This window comes from Mus caroli, unplaced genomic scaffold (assembly GCF_978045245.1).
Source record: "Mus caroli unplaced genomic scaffold, Mus_caroli_1 scaffold_6, whole genome shotgun sequence".
Lineage (NCBI taxonomy): Eukaryota > Metazoa > Chordata > Mammalia > Rodentia > Muridae > Mus > Mus caroli.
Window position 1 is genome coordinate 45,741,897 of NW_028227261.1, and position 14,562 is coordinate 45,756,458.

Sequence of the window (14,562 nt, forward strand, 5' to 3'; positions counted from 1 at the left end):
CACCATTCCTTAAATTAAATACTTTACATTTTCTTGAAATCCCTTTTGTCCTTTGAGTAATATATATTTTCTATTTTAACATTTTCCATAAGTTGGACTTTGTCATTGCTACTATAACTATTAAAATCCAGAAATCAGAGGTATTCTCCAATTTGGCACCAACTGTCTATCTACCTTACCTCTAAATTGTTAGCTAACTTGATTTCAATACTTAATCCTGGATTCCAATCCTGTCTCCCTACTCAGAACTGACCCTTGGAATTACCCCTAGAATTCATACGTTGAAGCCTTAAACTCCAATTTCATGGTATCTGAAATATGGTCTTAAGGAGCTAATTCAGGTCATAGGGTTGAAGCCTTAATTCAATGGGATTGGTGTTCTTATAAGAAGAAAGAAAAAACAGTTCACTCACTTTTCTTTCCCTGCCAAGCAAGTATATTGTGAGAAATTGGCAATCTACAAGTCAGAAAAATGCCTTCATCACAAACTGACTGACCTAGCCTGCATTTCTGTCTTGAGTGTAAATCTAAAGAACTAAAAGTGTGTTGCTAAACCACCCACTTTACACTATTCTGTCCCAGATGCTCCCACAAACTAACATCCCTATACCCCTTCCAGGCACCAGACTTTGTTTGCTTTACTTGTTCACAATTGCTGTCTTGTTCACCTCCTATTCCAAGCAATTCTTCTCTCTTAAACTTACTTCCATTTATGATCAAGTTCTCTGTGGATATAACGTGTTTTCATTTCTCACTGTAAAATGCACTAAAATTCAATTCTCACTGCTACTATTCTACCAAAATTTACCTTAATAAAAACAATCAATTCCTAGCTAAATGACTTTTCTAACAATCACCAAGTCAGTTCCTACCTCAGCACTGCATACAGTCTTTACTTGAGACTATGCCTATGTGGGCACTTACACAGGTTTTCCAGAAAGAGGATGAGTCAGATCTAAACATCTAACTCTGAATTACATGTGAGACATAAAGGAAAACCTCCAACAAAACTGGGACATGAGAGTTTGTAAATACAAACCTCTCAGTTATTTAAATATCTTTTAAAAATTGAAAGGTTGAAAACAGATTCTAAGAGGTACAATAAGAGAGACTGGTAAGAAAAGAACTCTCAAGGATACCAACAATTAGAGCAAATGAATGAAAAGAAATACTACAAAAGAGACTGGATGAAATAGTCTGAGTTTGAGGATTAGGATAAGCAATGGGGGATAATTAATAAAATTATCTGGAATGGAAAGAAAAATTTTAAAGGCCTACTACCTTTAATGAATAGGCTATAAGCTCATTGAGAACAGAGCTTGTCTTTTATAGTTTAATTAATAAAAAACATACTGATGAACTAAATCATTCTATAATAATATGAACCATGTGTAAGTAGCACTTCCCCTTTTATAATTTTATAATGAATTATATATAATTTCATCTGCAGTTGTACCACTGAGATATACAGCACTCTTTCAATCATCACTGAGCTCTGTTCTTACAGGATTTAAAATGCTTTCACCTGTCACAAAGATTATGACTAAAGACTTCACTCTTAAATTCTCAGCTTGAATTTAAAAAAAAAAAAACAAGATTTACATTAAAATAATTCTGAACTCAATTACAAACGTTCATATTATATTTTATGTTGTTATAATTTTTTGGTACCAGAAGGAAATTGTCAATATAAAGACTCAATTACCAAGCACCCCCTAGTGGCAATAAAATCAAGACAGGAAGGTAAGAAAAGGAGGTAGAATCTTTATAGTTCTGACCAAAACTTGAAGAAAATCATCTGTCAGTACAATTTAAAAGCATGGTAATTTATATCTGTTTTAGTAAATAATTTACAATATACTGTGACTGAGAAAAAAATTCAAAGTTTTTATAAAAATGAATAAACATCTGTAAAACGAGCTCTGGCTTTTTAAAAGGTCTCAATTAAATGTGTATTAATACAACTTTTTCAAAGCCATATGTCTCTACATATAAACTTCAAAATACTACATCATTTGTTTTTCTTTGAACGTTTCTCCACTGTTCCTACCCATGCAACAACATCATTGAAATTTCATGAAAATCAACAAGCCAACTAAAAAACACTTTTTATTCTCCTATAAGTATTTAAGCAGTACTGTAGGCACTTCAGGCCTAGGGAATGAATAATTATTAATCAGAGGTCAGGTACACAGCAGTGAAGATGACCGTCTCTATGACCACAGCATGACATTCTGGCAACAACAAAATCAGAAGTTGAACATAAATACTACAAAATTCAAAGTCAGCTAAAAGCAAGTTTTGAGACAATAAGGACTCAGGAAAAACAAACTGTTTTATCACTAGTACAATCAGCATATGTAGGCCATTTGCTTATTCAATACTAATAAATTAACATGCAACTAGATATGGGATCACTGTACACATGCATTGAGTTCAATGAGAACTAAAAGTAACAAGTCTTTCTAACCTAAGGAAATTCTGAGAGCCTAGGTGGGTGTTTTTCTACCCTTGCCCACTGTCTTTTCTTCAGAGTTGTATCTTACTCGGCAATGAGAGACTAAAGTTGCGTTTATTCTTACTCCTCCCTATCAAACCCTTCAATCAAAAACGGGTTATTTGGCCCCCTACCCTCACCCCCTCAAGTGCTAGCAAGGAACTCGGAACCCTGAATACAGGATGTAGTACTGAGCAATAGCTCTAGTCTGTTTTGATTATTTTTAATATACAGGCATTTCCAACAGATTTTCTTTGAAAAGAGGCACCTACCATAAATCAAATGAATAATCTCATCTAAACAGTATAAAAATTGATACTCTTTAACAGTTGCTAGTAAGTTAACACTTACATAAAATTTTTATTGGTTATAATACATAAAGAAATTACCCATCCATTTTTTTCCTTTCATAGTTCCAGGAAAAGTAAATACCTTACCCAGCATGACTGGATGATGAAGGCGGTGGTAAGTCTGGTGTAAGGACATAAAGACTGTTGTTTTTTGGCAAGTGTAGTGATTTTAAGACCGTCTGAAATAGAAAAGAAGAAGAGAAAACAAAAATAAACGTTGTGTACATTAGTAACTTTTACAATTCTTGAATGTTTTGCAACTTTTAGGTTGGTCTTTCATCTTTTGGTAATCTTCTAAATATAACAAAAGAGCAGCTAAATCCAAACCATCTTGTTTCTGCTATTTTTACTGCAAATTAATGCAAATCTGAGCATTACAGTATGATGAAAACTTTTAGCTCCTAAGAGATGCATACAGATAAGAACGCAACTAAAAGTCATCCATGTCTCCACTGAAGTACACTCAAAGAAAAACATTAGTAGTGCAGGCTTTAGACCTAAGGAAAGAAACCATGGAAAGCACCTCAAAGCAAGGCTTCTTAATGATGAGGAGCTGTAGCCTAAGGGGTTATGTGACTTGGATGTGGACTCTAGGTCACTTTATTCTGACTCTAGAGATGTTTTTGTTAAATCTCACTGTTGAGTCACACCCATATGCACGGATTTATTCACTGTCACAAAACTTCTACACTTTAGACTCCCAATCTTATGGTAAGCTCGTGCTAGCATGCTTCCTGACAGCTGTACACATAAGGAAATTCACTTCCACAGCATGCACTCAGGGCATGCATTTCATTTACCAAATTTTATTGCACTACCGTCTATACCAAGGCCACCCTAATCATAAGAATAGCTAGGATAACCTAGGAGTACTTATTTGCGGAGAAGGGTACAGGGAGAGGCACTTATGTTTTAGTAGGATTAAAGTAATCTATTCAGTTGAAAATTAGAAGGTAGTAGTTTTGTTTTGTTGTTTTATTTTGTTTTAAACTAAAGATAAGGCAGGGAAAGGAGTTGAAGACTATGAGTTAGGGGAGCTTCATAACTTTAAATTGGATAATCAGAGACTGTGCTCATTGAGCGAAGGTTTGAAGGTAGCAAGGCAACAAACAAAATTACACAGAGAAACAGCCAGTACAAATGTTTAAACAAATAAATAAACGTAACTTTTCAAGTTAAAAAAATGGCAAAAATAATGGATTAAAGGCATAAGTTGGAGAAGTGTTGGAGCTAGAATATTAAAAGAAATTAATTAAAAGGTAAAAACTATCCAGAAAAAAAAAAGGAACTTGAAATTAAGATGAAAGCTTCTGCCATTGCTAATAGAATATTAAAAGCATGCAGAGATGAATGAAGCAAAGTATAGTGAAAGATTTTTGTCGAGAGAAGGCCCAGTCCAAGGAACTAAGTGGCCAGTATAAAATAATTTACAAGATACTGGCATCAGTGAGAGGGATTAGAGACTGCTCGGCAGTTAAGCTGCTTGCTGCTCTTGCAAATAACTAGAGTTTGGTTCCCAGTACCTGGGCCAAGCAGCTTCTAACCATCTGTAACTCCATCTCCTGGGATCCAACACCCTCTTTTGGCCTCTGGAGGCAGCTATACCCACACAAGTGCATAAACATAAGTAAAAAAATAAAATAAAATTAATTAATTAGAATTAAATTAATAAGAATCAAGTCAAAGAGTAATTATGAGCCAGAAGTTAACAATCATAAAGAAACAGGGGATGATAACTTCATTAAGTTATCAAAAAGAAGTAACCTTTTGAAATAAATTCAAAGCTGAAGAAATTCTGATTGAAAAGACAATGATCTAGAACTAAAAATGAAGACACGTATTTATTCCAATTGTATGAGGACTGCCAAAATAAAACTAACTAATAAAACTAAGAAGACTACAAAGGAAGCAACTTCCTGAGGAAGATGGCTTTCACTCAGAAGAAGACAGAAAGGAAATGTACATGGACAAGTTTAATAAAAGTAATCTTGCTAATGATGGATTAGTTCCATGGAACATAGCAAAAAGGCTTATAGCACTGTAGGGAAGGAGAGATAAGATAGGTATAGAATGTACAGTCTATAAAGATTCAGGAGAGGAGTGATTTGGAAATCTCAAACTCCTTCCAATGACTGGCTTAAACAGGAAAAGGGTAGCAAAGTCAATCCTGGCAGGAGTCAAAACAAATAATAATGGCAAGGCTGTAAGTGTTAAAAAAGCAAGGAGTGCTTAAGGAATCCTTAATTAAGGATTCCTTAATTCTGCAGATGGAGAAAAAGACACCTGGAGAAAGGTGATCTTACCCAAGCAGGCCACAGGAAGAACTTTTAACTGCTCCATGAGAGGGCCCATCTTACTAAGTGCAGTCTTAAATAAAAATAAATACCCTAATTATTTACATTAGAATGACATTTTGTTGTATTCCACTTCTTTTTCTTCTCCTTTTTCTTTGTGTTGTCTATTACCCATTCAGTTAACTTCACAACCTATTAACGGTTTATGGTGCATGGTTTGAAAACAAACACAATACACAATTGCCTATAAGATTACAACCTACCAGGACACATGAAAATCTGAAATTTTATATTAAATGTGGAACACCTTTGTGAAATTGATGTGTTCTCTCAACAACATGAGCATGCAAACAAAGTGCATACACATATACACAGGAAATTTATATTTACCTTTTATCTTTTATTACTTTGTGGACTAGAAAAATATTCTTAGCACTCGATCAAGTCATTATTCTACTTTTGTCAATCTACTACCCAATGATTCTCCATCAAATCTTCCCTATCAAAACTTATATGGTATGATTAAATAAAATGGACCCTTTCTTTAGGCCATTTATTCATGCATTCATCCATGAACCTTTATTTGATACCAATATAACAAGAATCCTATATACACTGGTGATAGAAACAGGTATGACCCCTCTTCTTATAATACTGATATGGTGGGAAATCATGGAATGAGAGCCAAATGAGAAATGTCGGTTGCACAGGTAGCATAGAGCTAAACTCAAAAGACAGAAAGAGCCATTTATGTAAAGACTTAGGGGTAATAATGGTTCCAAAGAATTGAACAGTATCTGTCAGGGATTGTGTAACAAGTTCAATCCTAGTAAAAAGATTTTTAAGCCATGGCATGGAAGCTGAGGGTAGAAAATCTCAATGGGCATTTGTAAAGTTGAGAAAGGTTTAAAAGCTGTATTTCAACAAAAGAGCAATGTTCTTCGATTCATATTTTTAAAAAGATCATTCTGGCTGCTAAGCAGAGAGTGAACTAGAAGTCGCCATAAAAAGAAGCTAAGAAAACAATAGTGATATTAGTCTGGGTAGAGATACTAACAGTCTTGATTAGGTGGTTACAATAAAAATACTGAAAAGTATCCTTGGTTAAGAAATATTTTAAAAATATAATCAATAGGACTTACCAAAGTATACTTTGTGATATTTTGTGAGGTATTGTGAGATAAAGGAAAAGACTCAAAGGCACTATTTTTTGTTTTACCAGTGCTACACAAGGCTGACTTTATTGAAGAAAACTGGCAAAACAAACAAACAGAAACAAAAACAACATAGGAGAGAATCAAGAGTTCTCTTTAAAGTAGGTCTGTCTACGACGTGATTAAGGTAAGTGAGGATGGAGTTGGTTACGGTGACTGCACATCTATAACCCCAGCACCTGGGAAGGGGAAACAGACATCCTGTGGTCAACTGCCTCATGTTGTTTGAGCTCATCAAACTGACTCATGTTTGGCTGGCTTAGAAAGCAGAGCTGTCCCCCACCATTTCAAATTAAGCAGAAATGTCTCAAAAATCTCTTGCGAGATCTGGGAATAGGCTGTACCCCCCATTCCCAAACACTGTGTTAGGTAGAGAAGATAATAGCAAAACAGACTAAAAGGTAAAAACATTTGTCCTTGAAAACAGCTAGAAGGCAAAACATGTCCAGCAGTTGTTACTATTTCATCCATGGCATAAAAGTAGCTACAGTGAAAAAGAAAAGCAGGAAGTCCTGCTATGGGAAGCTCAGCCATAGTGAAAAGTTCACCTGTGAGCTCCAGATACCTTACCTGCCCTAAACCTTCTGCTCAATTTTTGCTGGATGTTGCAAGCACAGAATTTGATGATGTATCTCTGACGGTTGCTATTTGTCCTCTTACTTCAAAGTCTCATCTGAGGGGATACTCTGCATGGAAAATTCCAGCTGGCTGCCTTAAAGGGGATTCCCCAAGTTGATTTCCATTGGATGTTCTGAGTACCCAATCTGATGAAACCTTGTGGTCTATGTATCTGTCATTTGTTATTTATTCTTTTACTTTGGCTTGCTACAAATTCTAATACTCATGGAAAACTGAAAATATAGATATTGCAGAACATTCTCTAGACTGTACAGAACAGAAGTGAAGACAGAAAGATATGGAAATCAAAGATATATTTAGCTATTCACTGAGTTTAAGGCAGCCTGGGGTACATAAAATCTTGTCTCAAATAACCAAAAAAGCAGAGAAGAAAAGAGAAAAGGGAAAGAAGAGAAGGTGGAAAGAAAAGAAGATATGCAAATAGTAGAGTTATTGTCAACTTAGACATGTAAATTCACTGAAGTATGGAATGAAAATATAAATTTGGAAGCAATTAAAAAATTGATGGCATGAGAATCAGAGAAATCCTACATAAAAAAAATATGTAAGTAACTGGAAGTATTGTAACTAAAAGACTACCCAATTAAAAAAATAATACCATGCGAACATTTTCAAAATGACTACCTTTTTATTAGCAATCTACTGAAAATGGATGTAATATTATTAGATCACCACAGGTTTCTCAATTTAAAAAAAAAGTCAATGGTTTCATTCTTGCTGTTTATTTCTATCAAGGTTGTTGAATTACTCCTTCGTACCTTTTAAAACCCTGTTTATCAGAACAGACAAAAGTTCCGAGTGAAGATGCGTTAATGAGCAGCTTCCTAAGCTACTCTTGATATGTACATATCCCTTGATTTCAACCTGAGGACTACATAGCACCAAGAAGCAGCAGGCTAAGGACATAGGCCAAACCAGGCTGGTTTTGTATGGTGTGCAAGTTAAAATAGCTTTTACATTTTTAAATGATTGGGGAGGAATCAAAAGAATATTTCATGACATAAAATTTTATAACATTAAAATCCTGTATCCATAAGTAAAGTTAGACTGAAAAAGAGCTGTTTCCTTTTCACAAATTGTCAGGAGTGTTCTCGCTCTCCAGGAATAGAGCAGAACAGTTTATCAGAGGTTGGATAAGCTTAAATATTTACTCCCTGATTATACAGAAGAGACTTGCTGATTCCTGCTATAACACATCAGTAACTGTAACAAAACCAACTAAGTGCATATATATGTATGTATGTGTGTGTGTGTATATATATGTGTGTGTGTGCATATGTGTGTGTGTGTGTGTATATATATATATTTGTGTGTGTGTGTGTGCATATATATGTGTGTGTGTGTGTGTGCACAACTTACCACAAAATTTACAAAATAACAAACCAAAAGATTTTATTTATGCTTGGCATAGAAATATACTCAGTAATTGTATAAGAAGATTCATAATTATTTCTACCTTAAACATAACAAAACTTTAGCACTCATTTCTTTCTTTCCATTCCTGCTCTCTCTTAAGAAAAAAAGTGAAATATTTTATACATGAGGCTGAGTTTAAGGGGTCCATAGCAATAGCCACTATTACTTGAGAACTATGGTACCTTCTGTAAATTCTCAAGATATAACTCATTCCATGCACCTGCCACTAACCAAGGAAATGAAGAAATATTCTTACCATTTAAATTTTCCAAGTTTTTAAAGTTTCCTATTATCTTTGTTCCATATGCAATACTTGGCATAAATGTACACAGTGTATGTGACTTCTTTCAGGCCAGTAAGTAATTGGTCAGTAAATTATTATTCCAGGGCACTCACTGATACCCTAAGAGGTTTGAGAAAAAGGTAAATGCTCTCAAAAAGGTACCAACCTCCTAAAAAAAGAGAGAATACTTAAAAATAGGAAAAACATGCCACATAGTGTTTTTATTTGCATACCTAAACTCATTTAAAACCATTATTGGCTGATATAACATTATTTAACTTGAAAAATATTATTTGGGAATTAAGCTAAATTATTATTACCAAATTTACTTCTGACATAATTTTTCAGAATAAACATAGTGGCACTTGCCAAATCCCAGCATTTGGGACAGAGGGAATAAAAGCAAGAGGATCAGGAGTTCAAAGCCATCCTTAGCTACAAAAATGTTCAAGTCAGCCTGGGCAACATGAAACCCTGTCTCATAAAACAAGCAAGCACACAAAGCTAAAAAAATAACACTTAGGCATCAGTTAATCATATAACTTAATTTTCTTTTGTTTCTAGTCAATTAAGAAACTCACACTGTCTTCCACATCTCCAGTCTTCCAGCCTTTTAACAGCATTTTAGGCACAGGTATCTGAAGTTCATTTTCTAGAATCTGTTTGATCTCTCCTGGACAAAAAGAAGAGAACAAATGTGACTAATAAGGCAACAACAATTGACTATATCAGTATATTAATATCTGGTATACAATATAGACTCAATGACATTTGACTGATAAATAACTGCTTAAAAATTAAATACTCCAAATTTAAATTTTTTCTTATCAAATAAAATGCTGTTTCATTGAAAAACTTGAGCTACAAAATGACAAAAAATATTTCACAATTTATTAAATAGCTAATTATAAACTTCACTTTCATAAAAGCATGGCTTTCTAAAAGAAATAGATTTCAGTGGTTAAAAACGGAACAGAAAATAAACAAACAAACAATATTGTTAGGAACCTAAGTGAAGCTATACTGTATGACTTAGAATAATGTAGTACTTGCAAGATACAAGTCGACCACAAAACAGCTCTGATATAAGCCAAGGCGGATTCTGATATGTTAATGAACCAGCCCTAAGCTGTAAACCCTGCTAGCCTGAATAATACAAAAGATAGCACTGCCTTGCTCCCAACACAGCATCTCAAGCCTCTGTGCTGATTCTCATCACCAAGAGGATTTTGAGTTGGCCACTATGTGGCTCTGGCACAGATTCCTAGATCATTGCTGAATTCATACATTCCTGTCTGTCAGCACTAGCTATTGGCCAAGGCTTTCAAGGACCTTCTTGAACTACAACAACCTCCTCCCAAAAAGGTTCACTCGGTGCTTATTATTCATAAGATATAGCTGAGGCTCTGGAGTGGTTCAGTCACACAGCTAATCTGATTCACAGGGTTAAGATCAAAAAAGAAGTTCAGAGATTCTGGACAAAACTGGTTTTAAAACATGTAAACTTCAGAGTGAAATTGCATGTGGTAAATGCTTTAAATGTTTTTATTTTCAAGCTCATTTTTTTAAAGTAAAATGATACTCAAGAAAATAAGCATACCTTTTTAAAAGTAGATTAAAAACATGTGGGCAGGAGAAAGAAATGACTCAACATGCTAAATGAAGCTAGAAAACTCAGGTTTGTTCATAGCACTGATAGAAAAAACTTCATTAAACAAATAACTGGCACAAAATCCATTGGTAGATCCTGGACACACAGTAATACATAAAAATCTCTGCCCTCAAAATATCACATTAGTTTATTCAGGAAGTACTTTATAAAAGGACAAGTCCTTTAAAATGTCTTTAAATTATTCAAAATTAGAAAACAAAACTCAGAAGGTTTTAGGTATAAAACTGAATAAACCAGTAACCAGCGCAGCTACCACTAGGTGTCACTCTGGTATAACTTTTTTGACTGAATTTAGCCTTACTTTTTTTCGTCTTGTTCCATCTACCAGGTAATAAAAAACAACAAAAACAAAACAACACAAAACAACAACAAAAGCATTATCTTAACGAGCATCATTTTTCTACAAAGAAATTAACATTTGTTCAATTCCTGAAAACAGTAAGACAGTCTATAACAATTATACTGCAAGTCAGAAAATTTGGTATGTCTATTTTAAAATGTTCTATTATGGGTAGTTAAGTTAATCTATATAAACCCTACTTTCTCTTCCTGAAGCCACTCAATAGATATGACTGTGTCAAATACTATGACTGGAGAAAGAATTTTAAAATAAGACCTGGTCTTCTAAGATTGAAAAGTAAACATTCATAAGGAAAACCTTAAACACAGAGAAAGAATTGATATTTAAGATTCATTTTTAAAGTTTAAATTACCACATCCATGGAGGTTAACTGTGTCACAGGAGAAAATTATATATGAGATCTTGAAGCTTAAGGAGGAGGTTTGCACAAAACTAAAGCTAACACAATATGAGAAACAGGGAGTAACTTAAATACACACTAGGGGTTGTGTGTTGGGAAAAGTGCACCAGTCTCACAGAAAATAAAATGAATACATGTAAATAACATAAAGAAATCAATTTGCTTACACAACAAAGAAACCAATTCCTGAACTGAAAAGGAGTTGAAAACAGAAGAGATCCAAACAATACGTGACACAACTCTCAGACTTTAGGAAATCAATCGCAGCAAAAGAACAACATTCTACCAAGCCCCAAATATTATCCACTAGCATGCCTTCCATATTTATACCCAAAAGTAAGTAAGGAGAAGGCTCACAACATAAGTCCTGATTGGCATCCATTTCACTGTGAGAGAATAACTGCAATCCAGAACAAATATAGCCAGACTGTGAAGAGATGTATGAGCAACACCTATCACGCAATATTTGCCATATATATATATATATATCATTTTGGATGAATTATAGTAGGTGACTGTAACAATAATAATTAAAGAAATAGAGGTCATGAGCTAAAGAGAGCAGAGAACATGGGAAACGTTAAAGAGGGTAAAAGTGACAAACACTTTCATGTATGAAAGTCTCACAAAAATTAAAATCTTAATTTAAAACACAGTATCTAGAAGCAGAGCTTTTAAGGGGTAAAATCGGCAACAAGGGTCCCACTTCTGTGAAAGAGATTATTACTAAAATGCTTAACAAAGCAAGTCCATCCCTTTTGCCCTTCCAGCCTTCTGTCATGTAAGGCCATGGTACTTTATCCTCCAGGGAATAAAGCACAATTCTATCCTAGAAGCAGGTAGAAGGTATCACCAAACTGTGATTAAGTGCCTTAGTCTTAAGACTTCCCTGCAGAAATATAAGAAAATTAATTTTAATGTTTAATAAAATTACTCATGCTTATGTAGTCTTTTGTGACAGCACAAAACAGACACAGCAGTATGAAACAGTAGGAACAGTACGAGTATGTTTTAGTGGCAGAGTTGGTATACAGTGAACTCAAATTAAATTCCAGTATTTTTTTGAAGCTGCTAGGCATTTAGTTTACAGCAAACCAAAACAGTACAAACCAGAGCTGTGAATATGGCTCAGTGGTCAAGTGCTTGTCAAGTATGTGCAGTGCCTTTGAGAAAATACTTTGTACTGGCAAAAGCACACAAAATAACAGCAACAATTTAAGAAGTTAAAACAGTACACCAAAAATGATTCTTGAACTTACCTTCTTAATATCACAATGTATATTCAAATGAAGAGCACACTACCTATGTGAGAAAGTACCCAGTTCAACGTGTTTCTTTCCCTTCTTGTTGATAGTCAACTCAAAAGAAAAGAATTATGTAAACTTGGAACTTGCCTAAAGAATTATTCACTTATGAAGGCTTATGAGGGTAATTCTTACCAACAGTACAGCTGTCTTCAAGTACCACATCAACATTTCTGTCTCTGTATTCAACTCTGAAGTCTAGCATTCGAGGCTGCCTTTCTACAATCTGCCTGGATGGCATTACAGGTCGAAACGCTGAAGAAGAAGGAGTTGGAGCTGGAGCTGGGTGACTTGCTGGATCAAATGTGGGTCCTGGCATGGTCTCACCTCCAAAGTCACTAAAATGTTGAGAGAAAGAAGAAATGATCTCTACTTCATTACACAGCATCATCAAGGACCACCTCCATTGCCCCTTGCATATTATTCCTATCAATTTGATACACTTGTGGTAAAGCCAATTCTCTTTCTTTTAACAAATCTTTAACAATGGCTAATGGCCACGTTATTTTCCCTGTCATTCTCGCTTTTCTAGTCTAATACTATTATATCATTTACAATTAGGTTTTTGCCTTATGGTACCATGTTAATCAAGTGTCAAAATGACAATTAAAAAGTATCTTAGGCTGGTAAGATGGCTCAGTGTGTAAGGGCTCTTGCTGAGAGACCTGCTGACCTCAGTCCCATGCCAGGAACATATACAATAGAGAAGAGAACTAACTCCTCTAAGCTGCCCTATGGACACCGACACACACACTTACTTTCCAGTCACTCTCAATGACTCAGTATTTGATATTTGACTTGCTATTTCTATCACAAACACTGTTTTGAAACTTTTTTAAATTTTCTCTTTTATATCAGTCCTGGTTTTAAAAGTTTTGTTTTAAAAAAAAAAAAAGCTATCAAAAAAGATTTTACTTACTACTAAATCTACAATCTAACCCACATATGTGAGCTGGCGCTCTCTCTCTCTCTCTCTCTCTCTCTCTCTCTCATAACATAGAGGGGATATCTTTTCCCTATGTGTACAGGATCTACTACTCAGTTTAATCTAGAGATCAGCCCCATACACACTCCTTTATAGTATCTTTGGCACTTTGGTATACAATTTCACTATGTTTAATCTTTGCTTCCTAACAAAAACCAAGCAACTAAACTGATGAAGTAGATGAGTAACTCTTGTAGAGGATGACAACGACTGTCATGTATAAGATCTCCTTCTGACTAATGCAGTTACAGGGGAAATGGCAAGCCCAGTTAATAGTGTTCAACTGAGGTCATGAAAGTACAAAGTTCTGAGTATGGCCTTTTAAAAGTTTATCCCTTCTAACAGGTGTGACCTTGCTGAGAATGGGTTCAATTGATCTGGGATTACAGTGGAAGTTGAACATACACACTTTCTAAGTCTCTTGTGAAAATTACAGTACGATTTTAGAAGGAATGAGATCCCAAAAAAGTAGAATAAGAGATACCAGGGTAGACTCATATGAAAGAATTTAATTTTTTTTTTTTTTTTTTTTTTGGCTTTTTGAGGCAGGGTTTCTCTGTGTAGCCCTGGCTGTCTTGGAACTCACTTTGTAGACCAAGCTGGCCTGGAACTCAGAAATCCACCTGCCTCTGCCTCCCGAGTGCTGGGATTAAAGGCGTGCACCACCACGCCCGGCTGAAAGAATCTTCAACTCTGAAATCTCTGAGACCAAGTAACTTCTGACTGCTTAGAAACTCTTCCTTGGGATAGTTATCTTGAAAAGGAAGTTCTATTTCCATCGCATACCCTTAACAGTCCCCATTGCCTCAGATTTACACATACTGAAGAAAGAGTTTTAACTGAGAGGTTCTTTATATCCAAAGCAACTGTAACTTTGAAAATTATGAGTAAAATCATAGAGATGGAAATACTAACAACAATGTTTAACTCAAAACTATTTTCATAAGGAAAAATACAATTTGAGCAATTGTGAGTACTTCTAAGAGTCTGTTCACATACCAACAACAACAACAAAAAACCCAACAACTGTTCTCATGAGGGGCAGAGGAAGGAAGGAACCTGGGTAGAAGAGGGGACAGGGAGGGGAAAAGAGGAACATGATCAGGTGGGGAGGGGGAATCAGGAGTGAGGTCCTGAATGCCAGCAG

At 35.1% G+C, this 14,562-nt stretch overlaps 1 protein-coding gene across 1 annotated transcript in view; it reads right to left on the bottom strand.

Annotated features, from left to right (window-relative positions):
- The window catches only part of Faf1 (Fas associated factor 1), a 298,892-nt gene that overhangs the window by 222,077 nt on the left and 62,253 nt on the right, over window positions 1-14,562 (bottom strand). The window contains exons 4-6 of the mRNA XM_021160394.2: window positions 12,566-12,768; window positions 9,275-9,366; window positions 2,935-3,026 (exon numbers count right to left, since the gene is read on the bottom strand). Coding sequence (XP_021016053.1) covers window positions 2,935-3,026; window positions 9,275-9,366; window positions 12,566-12,768 — 387 coding nt within the window. The remainder of the gene's footprint in view (window positions 1-2,934; window positions 3,027-9,274; window positions 9,367-12,565; window positions 12,769-14,562) is intronic.